The sequence below is a fragment of the Rissa tridactyla genome, chromosome 3 (genome assembly GCF_028500815.1).
Source record: "Rissa tridactyla isolate bRisTri1 chromosome 3, bRisTri1.patW.cur.20221130, whole genome shotgun sequence".
In the NCBI taxonomy this organism is placed as follows: Eukaryota; Metazoa; Chordata; class Aves; order Charadriiformes; family Laridae; genus Rissa; species Rissa tridactyla.
The window spans coordinates 24,383,919-24,404,446 of NC_071468.1; the positions used below are offsets into that span (position 1 = coordinate 24,383,919).

The window sequence follows — 20,528 nt, forward strand, 5'->3', positions numbered from 1 at the left end:
TTAGGATTAGGTCATGAAGTCCCATTTAGAAACTACATACACTCTCAATCTTGCATGGCATTTTTACCTAGATTTTATTTTACACAAGTAATTTACAATCCAAAGACTATACCCCCACAACATCCTGTAGTATAAGCAACAGATACTGATTTTGTTGCATGACAAAGTCTATTTAAGGTCAGAACTTGCCACAAGATGTCATTGTTGCTCTATGCAACTTGATCAGAAAGCATTTTTCAGAATTCCAGTCAAACTTGCCTGAGGGTGAAAAATATTTCTTCAGGTGGTATAAGAACCTTCCAGAAAATGGGAGACTGCTTACAAGTATTTACCTTTTTACAGGAAATACATATCAAACTAACATATACTTCTCAAAACTTGATCCTCAGCAAACGCTCAAGAAACAGATCTGAAAACCTTGGTTCCTACTAAAACAGCTGAAACTGACACACATTAATACTGGGAACGAATTGTAAGGACAGTCAGAAGATGAGTGATGCAACATTTTACCTGTGCGGTAGTTTGTTCAAGTTGTGTTCCCATTTGAGTCAGTTTATCTCTGGTTTTGCTAAGAAGTTTATCCTTCTCTGTTAACTCCAACTTCATTCTGTCCAGTTGCAGTTCAGTCTCTTGATGTTTATTCATATGGGATTTCTTCACTTTTTCTTGAGCTTGCAGTTGTTGTTCTAGGTCTTTAACAGTGGAGCTTAACTCTGAATTTTAAGAACAGTATAGATTAAGGATATTTTCTTCTTTGAAAGGTCTTCAGGTACTCAAATTTCCAAGTGTCTACACATTCTAAAATATTTAGTATGTTTGATAACAACCCAGTGACACAGGCAGACACTCTTTTACTACTACATCAACAACTAAAACTATCAAGACTGAAAGACAGTTGACTCTAAATCAATAATTTCCATTTTGTAATATATGAGAACACAGCAAAATGCAAAGTCAGGCACAAATGCTGCAAAGGCAAAGACAATCCATTCCTCTGATGGTTTGTTTTTGTTTGGTTTTGTTGTTTTTAAACACACAGAAACGTGTCACTTGACATATCTATTTTAATTTTTTTAAAGGAAAGATATCCACTACAAGCATTTGTCTGGGGCAACTGTGAGCGTCTGCTTCCAAAAGGCTTTTCAGCTATTGGGCATCTGTAAATACGGTATATTTTAATCTTTTCCTGTCCCAAAGCAGCACGAAGTGAAACCAAGTGATCTTGTCACAATATACATCAGTAAGAGTTTACCTTCCAAAAATCACAACATAATTTTACAGTAGAAAACATTAGTCAGCTACGGGGAGTGTTACCCAGAATTACTATTATCTAGCAATGCTTTTAGTTAAAAAAAAAACCCCAAACTGTCTTCCTGATACTGAATTTATATGGCTTGAAAGTTGAAAATGCTGCCTAGATTGAAGTTTTACATGTAGGAATTTCAATAAACAATTTAGAGAGTACAGGAACTTGAAAACAGTCCTACAAGAAACAGTGGAAAAGCTGGTCCAAATCATAGGCTTAAGTAAATGTTGACTATATCCACAACAAACAATTTGCTCTCTTCCAACTATCAGATACCAGGAATAAGTATTTCTGCACGTCAGTATGCACAATACAAGATCACAACTTACTTTTTATTGTACTTCATTCCATGCTTCCAGTAACATCCATTATGGACCAACTCAACATGCATTAAGCATGTTCAATCAATGAATTTTTAATACAGGTATTGCTCAGCCATAAATCTCAAGAGTCATACAAAATTAAGGAAGCAATATAATTTAACAGTGAAATGTAGTGAAATCCTGAAGAGTTTTTTAACTGTTTTAAAAGAATTACTCTATGAGCAATAGAATTATTGGAGAATGCCATTTTCCTTTTATATGATGTCTCACTTTATATGATACTCACCCCAAAAATACAAACTCCTCCCTTCTAACTCTCACACCCCTTATGTAAAAGATACCACAGCTTGTGGATAATTTCTATGTACTGGCTGATCATACACACACCAGCAGGCAACTGGGCTAGCTGCCAAAGGCAACAACAGGTATCTTTTTCTTTTCCTCCCTAAAGCACCGATTTCAATACCTCTCTTCTATCCACATACCACCTTTCATGAAACCATACAGGAGACTCCCTCTGGGTTTTAAAGAAACGTATCAGATACCTTGGTTCTGTGCTCTTAGCTGGATCATAAGTGAAGAATTACAATTCTCAGCAAAGCTGTTGTTGATCTTGTTGTTCTCTGATATTATACTAGAATTTGTTGCTTTTTCCCATGGAAAAGAAGGTGTTGTATAACTTCCTCTTGCAGGTGTTTCTTGATTTTTAGATGGTGTCTTTTCTTGTTGCCATGAAAACACAGATGAGGAAGCCTGATGCCGAGCAATCTCCCTGTGACTCAAAGAACTTTGAGGGTGAGGCTGATTTATTTTCTGTGTACAAGAAAAAAAGGATCTGCCTTTACACAGCTCCATATCCAACATACAACAAAATAATTAATTTACTAGTAAGTAGATAATAGGTCACAGTCATTTCACATTTTTATATCACATCATCCACCAGTACAAACTACTGATTCATATAATTATTTTTTATACCACATATGTTAAATAACTTTAGCCCAAGTATCCAAGAATAGCTGATACTTATAAACACAAACCAAGATCTCAAAAAAAAAGCAGTCCAATATGTGTATCTTTATAAGTAACACATCCAGATTTTTGTCTTTTTCAAGAGAGATCCCATTTTTCAAAATTGAAGCCTACATTTTTAGAGGCAAGTGCTGACACAAGTAAGCTGCAAGAAATACAGAAGTTTAGACTAACATATCTGATATCTGTCCTTCTGGACAAACACAGGTAAATTCAGAACAGACATTTATTTAAACATATACACACAGAATACCCCAAAATTGCAATAATGAAATATACCAGGTACTAGCTTTCAACCTCTTCCTACACAAAAATAAAACAGAGTCAAAATACTAGGTGCTTGTTTCTCGTTAAGTGGGAAAAAAAAAAAAAAAGACAAAACAAATCAAACAGCAAAGCCCCTACTGTATTTTTAACTGGATTTTCAAATGCCTCTAATTTTTTTTTTTTTTTAACTAAAGTCCCAAACCAGGTAATACCCAGTGTGACTTCTCAGTCCAACCAGGGAATATGTTGTTACGTAGGAATAGCTGTGCTAAGACCAGAAATCTATATAGCCCAGAATGCTGTGTCCCATCCTGTAAAGTAACTTCTTTATAAAGAGCACAAAAACATAAACATGCATATAGTAATCATTGCCCTTGTATGCCATTTAAATTTACAGGTTTGCTGAGTCAAAAGTTTGAACATGGGAAATGAAGGGGAATTAATAATCATTTTTACTTACAAAGAGATCTCTCTTGGATCTCTTTGCATTTTGGCCTTTTTACAATACTGACAAAGCGGAGTTCTGCCATTTAACACAGTACAGCGTAATAAAATAGGTTTTGTTCTGAGCCTGCAGAGCTGGTACTATAATTATGCTTTATGAAAAGTAGAAAAATGACCATTCTCTGTTTCCTCTCTTGATCCTCACTCATCTTTGTACCATCTACTTGTACCATATCTGTTTGGAGATGAGATGAACAGAATTTGCAAGGAATATTCAAGATGCGAGAGTCATTGGGCCATATATGGGCAAAGAATATTTTCTCATTAGTTCTTAATTCTCTTCGTAAAAAATTCTTTTTCATCATTGCTGAACACAGTATTGAAGCTTTCAGAGAACCAGGCACAGCAATTACTAAATTGCTTCCTGGACTCATTTCGTTGTTTCGTTTTTTCAGTGTTTTGTGGATATCCAGCAACATTATACTGACACACACTTAACTCACACATTCTCTGATTTATTCTTAAAAAAACAAAAACTCTGAAAATAGGCAAGGCATGATTTCCCTTTACAAATAAATGGTTGATCACCATACCTACATATGCATCAATAAACATATTTCTTTAAGTTTCTAAAAATCTGCCCAAGGCAAAAAGTTGGCCTGACTAAACTAGATTTCCAGGAATCAGCAGTGTAAGCTTTTGTAAAAAAAAGGCATCATCCTTGTCACCTTCTAGTGTCAAAAGAAGAATGAAATAAGTTGCACATCACAGTGATTCAGCAGTCCTATGCTGCAGTGCCCTATCAATTCATGGGTAAATATTATCTCTATGTGGTGATTGTTTTTATTACTGTTCATTTTATCTATCTATTTTAAAACTACTTTTCAATTTGGTGCTGTGCCACAGATTCAACCCCATAAAGAAAGGCTCTGATATAGAAAACTTTTTAAGCCTTTAGATAGTAAAACTAAGAAGCTGTGGAGGGGTCTAGAGCACAAGTCTTATGAGGAATGGCTGAGGGAACTGGGGTTGTTCAGCCTGGAGAAAAGGAGGCTGGGACAAGAGGACATGAGGAAATGGCCTCAAGTTGCACCAGGGGAGGTTTAGGATGGATAATTGGGAAAAATGTCTTCATAAAAAGGGTTGTCAAGCGTTGGAACAGGCTGCCCAGGGAAGTGGTTGAGTCACCATCCCTGGAGGTATTTCAAAGACGGGTAGACACGATGCTTAGGGACATGGTTTAGGGGTGGCTTTGGCAGTCTTACGTTAATGGCTGGACTCAAGATCTTAAAGGTCCCTATACCTATACGATTCTATATACCAAATAAAAAGTTATTTCAGCTTTTCTGCAATGGCTCTTTTTTTCCTTGAGAACTTTCACATCTCAGTCATCTATTGGCCTCAGAGATTTCCTAATACAGCTCCTACTACTTATGCATTTGAAAAATTTATTAGTTTTTATTTGCTAGACTAAGTTATTTCTCATACTCTTTTCAAGGCTCTTTTATTATCCTATCATATTTAACTTGACAAAACTGACACTGTTTTCTCTTGTCCTTGCTGGCACAAGACTTCCAGTTCTTGAAGGATGCATTCTCATTTTTAATATCTTTTCCTTTGCTATTCAATTATGCTGGCTTTCATGGATTCTCCAAGATTACTTCTGAATGGCAATACACATAGATTAATTAGTTCTCATTATTATACTTTAAGTAACGTATAATATATTTCATAGTTTTCCACTCCATTTTCCAAGTTCACTTAGTAGTTACTTTCTTAGGTATCACACATACCATTCTCAAGAGATACTTACCTTAACCTGTATGGTTCTCAGTTCTAATTCCAGCCTTTTTCTTTCTTGTACTTCTTTCTTGTATTTTTCTTCTAGTTCTTCAAACTTAGCATCTACAAAGACACGATGACTATTTCTTCATATCTAACTTAGTACATAGGTAATCTTTTCTAGCCTATTGCTATTACAGGAATGACAAAAACGAACAGCTATCAGAAGTATCAGATCATGAGGAAGAAACATATACAATATGTTCAATAATTTAGGACCTCAAAAATATACTGGTGGGATATCTGGAACTTGATTTCAGAATGAAAACACAACTGTTAAAAGTAAGTATCCAATGCCAGAATTTTATTTTTTTAATGTCTCTCTCTAAAAAGTATGTGTGTATATATATATACAGGTTTAAAAAAATAAATATACATAACAAATGTGTTACATTATATATACACCTACACATAGCTCATATACTTTAAAAAAGTTTTCCTACCAGCAGCCCAATAGCATTAGTATTTCTAAGAAATGACTAGAAAATAAGTCTGGATCTTTTCCTCTAGTTCCTTTCAAATGCAATAGGAATGGGACAAAGAAATTATTTAGGGATTCATCTGCTGAAATTGTACAAGGAGCATATTAGTCCAAAACAAAAGTCTTGTTTCCCTTTTCTTGAATTTGTATATAATTTACAACTCTCAGGAAAATTCTAGAACTAGAATGTTTTGTAGAATTCTAGGGAGCAGTTGAAGGAGGTTCTTGTCCCACCCTACACTGCACTGCTGTGGTCCCACCTCAAGTACCATGTGCAGTTTTTGGCACCTCAATGTAAGAGGGACGTCAAACTATTAGAGAGTGCCCAGAGGAGGGTGACCAAGATGGTGAAAGGTCTTGAGGGCAAAGTCTGAGGAGCAGCTACGGTCACTTCGTTTGTTCACCTTGGAGAGGAGAAGGCTGAGGGATGAACTCATCGCATGTTACAACTTCCTCAAGGGGGGCAGCAGAAGGGGAGGTGCTGATCTCCTCTTTGGTGACCAGCAATAGGACATGAGAAAATGGGATGAAGCTGTATCAGGGGAAGTTCAGACTGGACATTAGGAAACGGTTCATCACCAAGAGGCTGGTCGGTCACTGGTACAGGCTCCCCAGGGAAGTGGCCATGGCACCAAGCCTGTCAGAGTTGAAGGAGCGTATGGACAACACTCTTAGTCATATGGTTTAGTTTTAGGTAGTCCTGCAAAGAGCAGGGAGTTGGTCTCAATAATCCTCATGGGTTTCTTCCAACTCAAGATATTCTATAATCTTAAAGAATTTAAGGCCAGCTTTCAAAGGAAAAAAACTCCCCAGTGATACCACTTTCAATACAGTTATTTAAATCATTTCAATCTAACCCCCATTTCAGGAGTGCCACGCTTAGTGGAGTCCTTGACATTAACACTACTGTACCCTTTTTCAGATATGTATAAAGAAATTAAAAGGAACAAGAGTGCAAGAAAGTATCTCAGATTTCCCATCAGAAACTAAGATTGAGATGACAAACTCACAGAACATTTGTTCACAGCAAAGAGGTAAGCAGGATGCATAATACTGAAGCCATCAAACTTTTTCAGCATAGACAGCCTAAGGGTGTCTGGCTACAGAACAGTTCTCCAGTTAAGGAAATTTCCTTTCGCTTTTCCAGTTCAATCAAATATTTTAATTTGATTTGATGACACTAATTTGAAGATAGAAGTGATGCTTTGAAACGGATACAATGGATAGATTTCGCAAATTATCAAGCACAATAATAGCCTAAATAAAAAATAATTTTCTAAAGAAATAACACCTACGTTGACTGAACTTTAGTTAAAGTACCTGTGGTACATCAAGGAAGAAATTTGCTCTTCACTACATGAAGGGAGGAGCTGACACCAGGAACAGGCATTAAGAAAAAAATTCCTGCAGTCTGTTGATGGATATTCCTATTACTATTCCATGTCCATCAATGTAGTGCTGAAAAGATGTAATATTTGCAAGAAGAGTTCAATCTGCACTAATAATTCTTAAACTTGGAACCTATGGTGCTATGAATTAGACACTCTGATAATAAGCTACATAACAGAGACTAGGCAAAATTCAGTGTAAGTGTAATATTCAAAATACTTCTGTAGATGAACAAAAAAGTCATTTACCGTTATGACTTTGAACTGGTGTTAAAGGAGTTGTAAAACTTTTCTGTGGAGTGCCACTGAATGAGAAGTCTCCTGCAATCGATGTTTGCTGACTTCTCTCAAGCTCACATTTGTATCTGTTTAGGAAAGAAGCAGCAGCAGAAATTAGTAATGGAAACTAAAAGGTTAATTATCTATTTTTAAGACCCTGAAATACACAAATAAATTATATGATTCTAAGAACTTAGTTCAAAGATCAAATTAAGATACATCCACTGAAAATATTCAGGTACTATAACACAGAAATATGAAGAACATATTTTATTTAGAGTTTCAACATATTTAAACAATCATATAGGAGTTAAAGATAAAAAACAAAAACAAACACACACACAAAGTAGATGAAAATCAGTTAGAACTGCTTAAGATCTTGCTGTATGAAGCTGTAGTCCAGCTAAACACACATAAATTACTGTAAATACTAATAATATAAAATTCTTGCTCTTCAGTAAGCATCTTTATGGTGGGAAACGTAGTACTTTTATTCTATATTCTGATACTGCGCACTTTGAGAAACCTATCCATACCTCAAGAAAATGGGAGGAAATACCCTCCACCCAACAGCAGATTTTTCACGTGTACCATTTACATTGCTACCCAAAACACCAGAGTAGACTACCCATTCCAGTGACTTTCACAAGCATGAAGAATTACAAGCTCATCCAATAAAACCAGATAATTAGTTTGGAGGTTATACTGCAGCTTTTGTCCTGCCCAACGAGCACAGGTTGATAAGACAATGGTTCCAGGCTGCAGCCCAACACATTAGTTACTCCATAACTTGCCTTTCCATTTCCTCCTCCCTTTCACAACACAAAACCAACAACTCCTCTCCCAGTGGACTGTCAATTGCTAGGAAGTGGCAATTGATCACTTATCAGCATAAAACCAAACAGAACCAAATACAAACTCCAAACCGATTGCCAAGATCTAGCTACATGTAGTAATTGATGATCTTTTGTAGTGGACAGACACACAAAGTAATATAACAGGAAGGAGACTTAATTTGGGGAATAGATAAATGGAACGCATATCCTTAGCCTGCAATCTCTCTGGCCCAACATTTGACAGCAGATACAGAAAACATGAGTGTGGTTCCATCAACCCTGTTCAGTCTCCCTGGATTCTTCTTTGATAGATCTCAGCAATTCCTTAAACGAAGCTGGTGTTTCTACATGACACATTGTTTGTTGACATTTTGAATCTGCTCACAGCAGCCAAATTCTTCAACCAGCTTTAGCTTTCCCAGTTGGGGAAGAAAGGGAAAAACCAGAAAGACAAAGCTTCCTCTATTAGGACAGATATGAGGCATACTGTCCAAAAGTTAAAGGAAGTAGACATACTATCCAAAAGTTAAAGGAAGTAGACATACTTCAAGCCATGGGAAAAAAAATCCCCAAACCATTACATAAGCTGGTATCACAGGCTGACCCCTCTCTGTAACGGTAATTCTGCACTTTTAGCACAACAGTTTATTCCATAGGTAGAATACTCAGCCTTACTGACACACACAAAGTTTCAGAAATACTTTTATTCAAGAATAGAGGGTGCCTCTAGTATGAGAGCAAGTTTAAGAGATGACAACATTCACTTCACTGTGGACAACTGTTCCATTTGTATAGCACCATCAGATGAAGGATTTTAGACATGTCTGCATTATAGAATATTCTTTTATGGTATGAATTGCATTCCACCTCTACAGACAGTACACATATACTGTCTCAGTAATAACAGTGCTTACAAGTTGAGGTGTTATGAATTATGCAGTTCTTTACCAAAGCAACTGGATTCAGTGATTCAGTCACAGCACCATTGCTTTTGGCAACTTCTTCTTCCACTCCAATAGATGTTCATGCCTTCTTCTTCCAGCAGGTGTATTTTATTTATAGACTTGATCTTACAGACCGAATTGTCCATGTACTTTCCTTGCAACTCCAAGCTCTTTGCATGTTATTTTTGACACGTGACTCAGTTGTGCTAACTTTTGTTTTGTTTAAAGTCACAGAATGAATGGCTCCCTTTTCACATGACACTGCAGAATTCTCCCAAATTAAACTGAACTGTAGGTGCTAACTGCGTGAATTGGCATACAGATTTATGTAGAAGTCCATATATGCCTGTGTGTATGTAAAACAGGACGATGTTTTGAGATTTTGGTCACAATGAATGAAATATGAGATGAAGAGAAACTAAAAGACCGTGAAGGATGCATTAAATGAGAAAAACGTGAGGAAAATAACCATTGTACATAGGTTAGAGACATACAGCAAGTCCTCACCTTTTCAGTTCTTGTTCTAGCCTTTCGATGTCTTTCTTGCTGGAATTTAGCTGCCCTGACTGAATGTTGACTTGAGATTCTTTTACTTGAAGATCATGTGATATTTTCTGCTTTGCTTTCTCAAGACTATCACACAATTCCATCAAACTCTGGTTCTCTCTTTTTAGTGTTGCAGCTTCATTTTTTTCATTTTCAACCTAGTTGGAATAGATACCATTTCAAAAAATGTCTCAAGTCCTTTCTACACTTCTGCACAAACAGTATTTTAATAACACAAAGGTTACATACTGTTATTTTCTTCCTAGCATTTCAAATCCCTGACAGCACTGAAAACCTCAGATATATACATTGTTTAAACATTCTTGGGTGCAAACAAAACCTAAAATTCAACTCAGTGATATTAACAATTTCTACTGACTAGACACAAGCTTATCAAAAAAAAATTCATCAATCCTTAAATACTATTAATCCACACTAGTCTGCATTCTTCACTGATCATCTTGCTTCTCTTTCCAGCCTATCAACTTTAGCAACCAGAATACTTTGAGTCATTAAAAGAATGCACAATGATTATCAGGAATCACAGCTTTGAAAATGGAAATAGAGCCTGGTAGCAGAGATGTCCTTCTCCTCCATTCCAGATTCTGAGAGGCAGGCTTTTGACTGAAAAGTAGCGACTATTAGCTGCTGCTTCTGAGAGTTTTAAAGCACATGTCTTCAAGCGCACCCCTTCTTTATGTTTGGGGAGCTCCTCTGAATGGTTGAAGTACCTGGAAACTCACAGGAAGAAACTCAAAGACAACTACTAGGCTTAAGTTTTGCTAGAAAGACTTAGCAAATTTCTCTTATCTCTCAAAGATAATAAAAGGCAACCTTTGTAAATTGCCTCTGAGCAGTAGTCAAACATTACAAAACAAAATTCAACCAAATGAGTCACTTCTGATCTGAAGCATAGCAGGACTCTGACCAAGAGGGTCTCTGGTTTCCTGACTAGAGGGCTGATAGGGTGGAGTCAGATGAAGTGTAAAATTAGAGCCCTAAAACAGAAAAAGAAAACCAAATCCCAAAATACAGTCTCTGCAAGTTAAAAACAGAGAATTACATAAACTAATTAAGAGATGATAGGTTTCTGCAGGCAACGTGAAACAGTAAGAGACTGTCAGCTGTGCAGCTCTGTTATATAGAACAGGCCTAGTCATTATCAAGACTTTTAACAGGTGTAAGAGTAATTTCTTTTCCTAATCATGAAGAGATGTAGGAAGGCCTCAAAGTAAGCATAAACACCTGGAGATAGATAATCATGCCAAATATAAATAGGAGGTAGGAATTCTATTAACAGTCAATAAGAACTACAGAGAAGGAAGAATACATTGCGTGTGGAGTAAGGTGAAGACAGGCAGTTTATATTTCTATGCTACCTTTCTGGTCAGTCAGTGGAAAGAAACAAAATACTAACCCACCCCCTAACAACCCCCAGATAATAAATCTTTATAACTGTGTTTGGCATGGAGAATGGCATTTTAGGGAAATGACCATAGTACGTACATTACCTTCTGTTTCTGTTTGTGCAAAGCTGCCTCCAAAGACTCTAACTGGAATTGTCTTTGCTGACGCTCCTTTTTAAGCTTGTCTACTTGACTTTCCAGCTCATGAATCTTCTGAAGGACTCTGGGAGAGAGGCCTTCTTTCCATTCCTCCACAGCCCAGCTCATATTGACAGGATTCTTGTTTAATATGAAATGGATAGTACTATGCCTGAAACACAAAGAGGACAACAATTAGACCAGGAAAGAGGTCAAATAAGCCACTCTTCTAAATAAATCCCGTGTTTAAGCTTAGCAGTGATTAGAATATGGCATTTCACAACCTTGAGTCACAGGCTTCCTGATCTAAACACTAAGCAGCAACTTTTAATATTAGGTCTTATTTTGACACACTTCTGTCCAATTAAGATGAGATTTTAAAACCTCATGTTAATCAATCTCCTAACAATAACAGGGTTTATATTCGTAATTACGTTTTGACTGCTGTACTTTGGAAAGTTTCTCTCCATAACTTATTTTGATGTCCACATTACAGAAAATCATTAGTACTTCTGACTGCATTGTACTTCAGTGGTGCTTAACCTGAAAGCCTTGTGAAAACCCACGGCTTTGTTTTAGGTGGCAGCTATACTTTCTTTACAGAAGTTTTTCAAACCAATACTGCTGAGCCCAGGGCACTGAGAATGCTCTCTACTGGCAGAAACAGCTGCACGACACTTAGTCCTTAAATAAAAGTTTGACACAGTCATACAATTTTATGTTTTGCTGTTGTAATGACTCTGCCTTTACAGGCTCTGGCATGAGCTTACTTTCAGGAGACACCAGCAGAGCTCAGACATTATTTGTGAGAGAAATTACCTCAGAGTAACTAAAACTAGAGATCAACGAGGGACGGACAGCGCCCGCACAGGGCAAGGGGGACTCGGGGTGTCACGCACCTCACCGGCCTTGTCCCTCGACTCAAGGAGCGGTTCCCCGGCTGCGCCGCACGCCGGACGGCAGCACGTCGGCCCTTCACGGCGAGACACCGCGGGCACCTACGCCCCAAGGGAGAGCTGGGGCCGGCACCCTGCTAACGGCGCTTGCCCGCTCTATTAGGGGGTCACCACAGGGCACGGCAGCGCACCGGCCCACTCGGGTCGCCCGACACCCCCCTCCCGCCGCGCAGAGGCGAACAGCTACCCCAAGCCCCCCACCGCCCGCCTGCTCGCTCACTGTTAAACGCCGATCGGGCTCCAGTGGCAATCACCCACAACCCAGCTGCTGTCAGTCAGTCAGTCAGTCAGTCACCCTCAGCCCCTCACCGCCGGCGGCAGCGGCTCCAGCCGCGCTCTCTGCTGCAATTCAAAGCTGCCGCCGCCACCGCCCCGGCGGCCGTTTGTGCTCGCCCAAGCGATGGCACGGCCCGAGGGCGCTGATTGGCCCGGCCGCGACGCGGCTCGTCACGCGGACCTCGCTACCTTAGCAAATAAGGGCGCAGCGCCGGGCCGCCGGCACGTGGGATTGGCTGGTTCGGAAGCATTCAAACTCCATTGGAGGTGGCGGGGCGGAGGCGGTTCGTGATTGGCCCTCGGGGCCTTTGCCCACAGCCGGGCAGGGCGGCTCCCCTGAGGGAGCTCCCCAGGCCGCTGCGGGCACTGCCGTGCCACCGACGCCCTCCCGCCAAGCCAGCCCACCGGGAGAGCCCCGCGGTACGGCCCGGCGGGGCGGGGAGGAGAGGGCTGTGAGGAAAGCGTAGCCGGAGGGACAGCAGGTGTCGGGGAGTGGGGTGGGGGTGTAACGGCGGCCTCAGACCTGTTACCCCACATCACTTTCCCCATCCTGCAGAACACCTGAGTTTTGAAAAACAAAAGGAAATGTGTCCCGGTGCCGTCCTGATGATAACCCATTTTCGCTCGAAAAGATCTACAGAAGGATCACGGGGTGGCTTAGTTTATTGGTTCTGCCCAAACTGTTCCTGGGAGTTGGGTGTTGTTTGGTTTGGTTGGTTTTAGTGGTTTGTTTTGGGTTTTGTTTGTTTATTTGGGGTTTTTTTTTTTGGGGGGGGGGGGCAATTCAGCCCAATATTGCACATTTTCTGCCCTAAAATAGAAACGGAAAGTGAAAAAAAAAAAACGCTTTTTCTAAGTTTTTCCAACACTGATCACTGAACGCAAATGGCAACAGCGAACGCTTAAGGATTTTAAAGCTGCTGTGAGCTTCCCTGAGTGCCTGTGACTGGTTTTCAAAGGCTTCCTCAGGTGTTCCCCTCCCTGCCTTCCCACCGACCTGAGGCGGTGCCGGGAGGGGAGTGGTGTCGGGTTTGAAACAAAATGGTGTTTTCCATCAGAGTCTGTGAATTACAGATCCCATGATTATTTCACCTAGTTAAACATCTTGCTTCTTGCGATCATTCTGAGACTACTTACCCAAGCACTGTTCTTTCAATCATATTTAGGAAATTGAGGTAAACAAATCTTCCTTGATAGGCTAAACAGCTCACCAATCAGCTCGCAAGAGCTCTAATTATAAATAAATACAGTGCAACAAACTCACTAGTACGTTGTTTAAAATCTCTAAACTAGCCCTAGAACAAAACAACAAGCCATTGAATTGATGGAACCAATCCACCATAAATACCTCTTAACAAATGACAATTGGAAAAAAAACAAGATAGAAAATTCCGTGATGAACTTCATGCACTGTTAGAGATGACTGTGCAGGTGTTACTGAGGGGAGAGCACAGAATAGCAGAGATGCAGGAACTAGTGGAAGAGTGGGAAACCCCTGACATAGTACTGGCAATCAATTCCTGAAAGCTGGGGACCAGTCTGAACTGAAGGGGATCTCCCACTTGGTGGACGAGGGGCAAATGTTCTGCAAGAAATAAATACTCATATTCAGTAAGCGTTTCTTATTTGACAGTAACAAACATTACTTAAGTGTAGAAGTTGAAAGACTTAAGTTACTGCAGATGCTATTCTACTGGGACCACTGATGGACACGGAGCACTAGCATTTAAACCACTGCATCATGATGAATCCCTCAGGGAAGGCTTCAGCGAAATAGCTTTAACTTCCAAGATTGGTGGCATATTTTTCAGAAAGGGAAAAATGTGTAGAGACAGCCTTCAGGGTTCTTACAAGGCATGAAAAATGAAAGTCAGCTGGTGTGTGCAGAGCTTTTAAGATGCAGTCTGATGAATATCTGGATAGCTGAGGCTAAAAAAAGGGAACCTGACTGCTGTTGTAAACTTAAATATGAGAGAACACTTATTCTGAAGCCTGTTTCTAAGAAAGGTCAGATTTGTACTCGTTGATAATGATTTACAAATAAATTCTTTCATATTTAGCATCCTTTACTTGACTATTGCAGCAATTAACTAATTACCATGAAAGATAAAAATACTCATGAAGACTACAGAAACTTTCTTTTTATTTTGCCATATCCACTTTATTTTGCTTTATAAGTATTATATATGTTATTTTGCTTTATAAGTATTATATATGTTAGTTATCAGAGGTAAATACAATATAAAAAAATATTAGTAAATGTAAGATTGAAGTATTGGATACAAGAATAAGGTCAAATACTCTGAACAAATAATAAGTTATAAAGGGTGTTAATAGCAACCATTAGTTTGCCTAACACTGGTAATTATTTTTATTACTCTCTACTAGCTAGGATTCTTGAGGTCTTTCTAAGAGGCTCTCAAAATTCCCTGATATGGAGCACCCCATGATTTTGAGTAGAGAAAACTACCTCAGCCTTGTGAAGTGGCTTTTCTCTGTCCTTGAAATTCCATTCAGTTCTTAACAAATGTTAAAAATCACCATTTATGTTTTCTCACCTGCATTCCATACTATAATTTTTGGTAAAGGGCCAGAACACTAAGTAGAATACAAAAACCATTAAAGGTTGGATTCATATTACTGCAGCTTATGTCAGAGCACATGATGAAACAAAAACGGAAGGGAAAGGAAGAGAAAAAGCTTCTGATGAGAAAATCCCACACTGCTTGGACACTACAAGGAGCAGAAACCAGACAGAGGATTTCCTCCATATTCTTCCTTGCCAGACTCAGAATCTGTCAGGTAAAGCCTATTTAATGTATAAATATATACACACACATCAAAGAGCACCTGAGGAGCTGGAACAACCCCCTTTACCCAGAGAAAGCGAGAAATGGGCCAGGCGCTCTGTGTCTGACGTGGTTCTAGCTTCCCTGTTGAGGCACTAGAGAGGCAGACGCTCTGCCAGGTTGGGGGTGAAAGAGAAGAAAGCCAGATCATTTCCCTGAGCCTCACCCAAACCCCACCCTATACTAAGCGGTGCCTCTTGCCTCTGGAAAACAAAATTCTCCATCTCTGCCAATGTGGGTGGGTAACTGAGAAGATGGCAGTTTAGGTGTAAGTACTGGAGTTGCAAGGTTAAGTCTGCACTAATAGAGCCCAGTGAGCTACTGTTGTAAAAGACAATGATTGATTGCTTATATACCCTTAGATTTCCTATCCTTCATACAATTGTGTTTCTCCACAGAACCCATACCTTGTCCAGTGAACAGAAAAAATATAAAGGAGGGTGCCATTAGGATGCATAGAGAGCCTTACACCTTAGATTTCTTAACTGTCTAGTCTTATGCTCTTAAAAAAGGCTGAAGTGACCTGCAGAATCTTTTTTACAGTTCATTAACAAAATCAGAGACCATGGCATATCACAAATTATAAACTATAACTTTGTTGCTAAAGAAAATGGGGCGTTTCTCTAGTGAGTATTAACAGTATTTCTTACCTACTAAGGGAAACTGCTACTGAAGTGTTCATATTTACTAGGGTCAACTGGATGAAGGTATTAGTGGATAAAATACCTGCAGCTGCTCTATTGTTTGGTGATCATATTGTCTAGTATAGCCTACCAAACACCACTGGGTAGATTTCCTAGTACTGAGAAGGTGACTGAGGTTACTTGGCTTGTCTAAGGTGACACAGTGAATCACAGGGACAGGAACCCACGGGTGTGGTTCTGTGGCAGTTTAAAACACCTTGAGGCAATGTTGCCACATTCCCACCCTCCCTCCCTCCTGTCCCCCACCTGCACTCTGCCACTGCTCCATTATGACAACTTTGGTGCTGATCTGAACTGACAGGTAAGACAGTTAAATCAGGAAGGGGCATTATACTAGGCAAAGACCTTTCTGGTAACATCAGCTTGTATACAGCTTGGGTCTCACAACTGATGAACTGTGGGGTCAGATAAATACCTGACCCAGCTCAACAAATGATATGGGGCTATGCAGGAGAGAACGGCGACACCAGCTTAGATTAGTTAAAATATTATGTAACAAAACCCTAAGCCCCCACGCTCTCATCCCCAACACCTTTCTGTCATAAATGATAGTAAGAAACCTTCCCACAGCAAATGCATTCTTGTGTTTTAGAACTTGTGTGTTTCACAAGGATAAAAGTATCATACAACTCCTGCTTTCACTTAAGTGCCTCTTATATATTAAGTGCAATTATTCTGAATAGTTTTCATCACTGGAAAATATTTGCTGACCTTTGCATGCAGTGTAGCATTATCGTGATTTTTAATAGTCTACAAACTTCTGCAGAAGTGTTAACCTATGAATTTAAAGCTTTAGACTCATTACCACAAATGATAGTAAAATTATTTAACGATATAAAGATTTGAAAATAAGGAGAGGTTGTTAATTGTTTAACACTTGATAGTATATTGGAAAGGTGGAGGAAGAAAACAAACATATAAAAAAATGTTAGTTATTTAAGTGCACGCATACTGTCTTGACCTGAAGAACTGTAAGTGGTTTGCAGCTATTAGCAATGGTTACAGTAGTGAAAAGGTATTTATATATATCCTTCCTGTTCTAAAATCATTATTTTTAAACACTGTCAATACAGCCATTAGCATAATGCTTAAAGAACTAATGTGCAGTGAAGAAAATGATAAATAATTACAGCAATTACATTATGATATGACACATCAAGTCTATATTGTCTAGGGCTTCAAATTACCAGTTACTGAGCTGTAAATAATATTGGAACTCTTTTTCTTCTTAGTGGTAAATTCCCTCTTTTCATAGGTCTGCTGCCAGCTAGAAATAGCAATACCAAGCAAATCTTTCACACTACAGATATTAACACCGAAAAAATAAATTCATAATGCTATCAAATTATAGTCCCTGCTATATGGGCGAGGACTAATCAGGTTTCAGGGGGCATTTGGCAAGATGGGAACCTGTTTCCTTTATGGTCTACTCGTCCCTGACTTTCTTGGGTTCATAGCTGGCATATCCTTTGGCCACCCATTTTTGTTAGGAATGTGTTCTTAACTGTACACAGGTACATCTACTCTGAGTATCATTCTCAAGTGCAAGAGAAAAGTGGTTAAGAAATAAGTGCACTACATATAAACTAAAAGTTGTACACCTTTCATAGCCATCTCTGCCTCTTTCCATCTTTACTACCAACTTTTTTTAAATGGGTCATGTAGAAAACGCCCACTGGTGAGTTGTTACCTCTTTCTCTTGTAAGGACTCTCTAGATCTGTTTTTTCTTTGGTTTACCTTCAGTAATCAGTATCACCTTTAACTTTTTCGTTTTAATTTCTATTTCCCTCAAAGGCCAACCCTCACAATGGCATGTGGCTGTCATCTGCACGATTGCCTTCAAAGGTCCAAGTTTTGCTTCTTTGTTGACACTTCTATTCTAAGTTCTTGATCATTTAGCACGGCTGCTGTTGCTATGCCTCATCTTCATTCGAGCATCCCATCCCTATGAGCTACCTAAATTAAAGCCTTGAGCTCATATAATTTCTTTCTCTTTTGCTATGGCCTATATATAGATAATATATATTTTTATATATATAAAGTTATATGTATGTAAGTTTTATGTAGGTATTATCTGAGAATCTATACTTACTTCTTATTGTGTTCACCTACTGGTCAAATCTTTTATCAGTCAGTGAACTAATTAAGAACATCACCTACACAATTCATGGCAAACTAATTAAATGACTTATTAGCCTCTACCTATCTTAATGTTGTCTCTAAAATCTTCCAGTGTTTCTCTGTTAATAGGTTGAATAGATAAGACAAAAGCATGCCTCCTTATCTTACACACATCATAACCACCCCAACATTACTTCTGCCATTTTCACAGGCAAGTTCTAGAGTGAGTTCTCAGTCACCCAACTAATTGCAGTGGGAAACTCATCTCAAACAGACATAGTTTATGAACCACGAACTGAAATGATCCAATAGAATAAATAAATATGCAAGGAGAAAACAACTGCATTCTACATCTTAATGAATTTGGTTATCTCTTGATCTCCTCACCTCTTCCAAGTCTAAATTCCAACAGTTTTATTGGTATTTCTCATACCATTTTTGTATTAATCCTTTCCAGGAAAATGTTTGTCTGTGTTTTAAATCTTTCCAGGGTATCTCATGTATCATGCAAATGATACTCAGCATAGAAAATAATCAATATTTAAATATACCTCTCAGCATTCCCAAATTACTCTAACAATAAATTTGCTCTGAGTTAATTTCAACCAAAAGTGAGAATGAGAATCACAGCTCTATTAGAAACAACATACAGACTTCAAAAAGCTGAGATACATCTAGATGAGGTTTTAATCTTTTACAGTGCCCTTCACTGTTAATTTCAGAAAGTCTTAAAATTCAGAGTTTCACAGTATGCTCATATCCAACCATGGTCTTACACCCATTTCACAGAGATAAGCAAACATTAATGGCTCAATTCAAGTTATGGAAGTTTGTGACAGTCTCAAAACTACATTTTAGATTATAACATTAGCCCTTTGCTTTCTGAAGAAACCATTTATCTCCAAGTGGCAACCAAATACTTTCAACTGGGTGCCCACAGTCAGACATCTAAATCCATGCTGAGGCACATAAAGATTATGATTATCAAAAGTGAACAGTGCTAAAATATCTACAAATCAGTGGTGTACGCCAACTTCTAGGCGTGCTGCTAAATTAGCTAAGTGAACTTCTGTTAAAAGCTAGCCAAGTTTTTTGCTCAGGGAACCACTGTTTTCAGAAGTCTGAAGACGTAATGACAATGCTAATTTTAAACATATCCAAATTGTTAATCCATATAAACTGGAAAAATGTTATTAATTCTGTCATTAGACTGTTCTAGCTTGGGCAGCAGTAAGAGTTGCATAGAAAGGTATATTGCTTGTCTAAATCCCACTCGGAGTACTTACAACCATGGAATCAAAAGTTCACTACTTTATTCACAAATGCTAAAAAGTTTTTCATTTTACAGCTCTTACTGAAGAACTGCAAAGAGGCACAGGTATTAAGTAAGTCCTCAGGCAGAATACAACTCTAAGCAAACTAGAATATTCAACACAGCATAGTTTATTTGCACAGATAATCAACCAAGACTTTTTCTGGTCTACAAAACAGGGTGCTGGCTTACTTGTGATAAGCCGTAGCGTACTGTAACATGTTAGCTCATGCTTGGTGGCAACAGGTTTGTTTTCCAAGATTGTGTAATCCAAATTCCTTTTCTAAGAGATGATTTTGAGAGGCACTATTAAATGGAATAATTAATGAGAGCACAGAATACTAGAGAACTTTTTTTTTTTTTTGCTTGTGATAAGCTTCAAACATTAAAAGTATCTATTTATAAAGAACAAATATGATTTTAGGAATGGGAGTTTCTGCTAGTGCACTAAGTTTCTGCTTACGTTACAATCAGATCAGTGTACCCAGCTATAGCACATGACAGAGATTTTAGGAACACAGTTAGGGTCACATTTACAATACAAATCGGGAATGTGTTGCAACTGCATTCTTTGATTTGATTGTAATGTAGATGACTGTAAGGCTAATTAAGCATCATCTACTGTTCACAGGAGAAACCACCAGCTGTTGCCTAAGCACAGTTTAAAGACAGTTTTGTATGAAACAGGTTATGACATGGTTTCACCAGCCATCAAGGACTGAGATTTTTCCATGTTATAACAAGACTAGAATTACTTTACCTTCGGTTTAAACACACTCAAAATATGTTTAATACAGGTCTTACTAGCAAGGTGCTAAGACGCTTTCATTGCACATAGCTTCAGATAAAACCGACATAATAAATATCTCCTGTATTTTGACCCAGATAAAATCAGTTTTCCTCTGCTGATAGTTTACCATTTGGTCAAGTGGAATGGTGTTTCACAAGGGTTTTGAGACCACATTCAGGCCTGTCAATTCCACAGTTTGGGAAAAAAAAATAAAAATAATGTCTCTCACCTATATAGTGCTTTCATCTGCAAATCAAAAAATACCTTCTTAAGATCACTATCATTAC

At 38.5% G+C, this 20,528-nt stretch overlaps 2 protein-coding genes across 2 annotated transcripts in view; one reads left to right on the forward strand and one right to left on the reverse strand.

Moving 5' to 3' along the window:
* Positions 1 to 12,559, reverse strand: part of CENPF (centromere protein F) — a 43,553-nt gene extending 30,994 nt beyond the window's left edge. Inside the window, exons 1-7 of the mRNA XM_054197047.1 lie at positions 12,409 to 12,559; positions 11,200 to 11,404; positions 9,650 to 9,846; positions 7,333 to 7,448; positions 5,186 to 5,277; positions 2,175 to 2,442; positions 511 to 713 (exon numbers count right to left, since the gene is read on the reverse strand). Of these exons, the coding sequence (XP_054053022.1) occupies positions 511 to 713; positions 2,175 to 2,442; positions 5,186 to 5,277; positions 7,333 to 7,448; positions 9,650 to 9,846; positions 11,200 to 11,361 (1,038 nt within the window). The 5' untranslated portion in view covers positions 11,362 to 11,404; positions 12,409 to 12,559. The remainder of the gene's footprint in view (positions 1 to 510; positions 714 to 2,174; positions 2,443 to 5,185; positions 5,278 to 7,332; positions 7,449 to 9,649; positions 9,847 to 11,199; positions 11,405 to 12,408) is intronic.
* A 2,673-nt stretch (positions 12,560 to 15,232) lies between these two features.
* Positions 15,233 to 20,528, forward strand: part of PTPN14 (protein tyrosine phosphatase non-receptor type 14) — a 129,692-nt gene continuing 124,396 nt past the window's right edge. The window contains exon 1 of the mRNA XM_054194490.1: positions 15,233 to 15,266. The gene's annotated coding sequence lies outside the window, so the exon portion shown is untranslated. The remainder of the gene's footprint in view (positions 15,267 to 20,528) is intronic.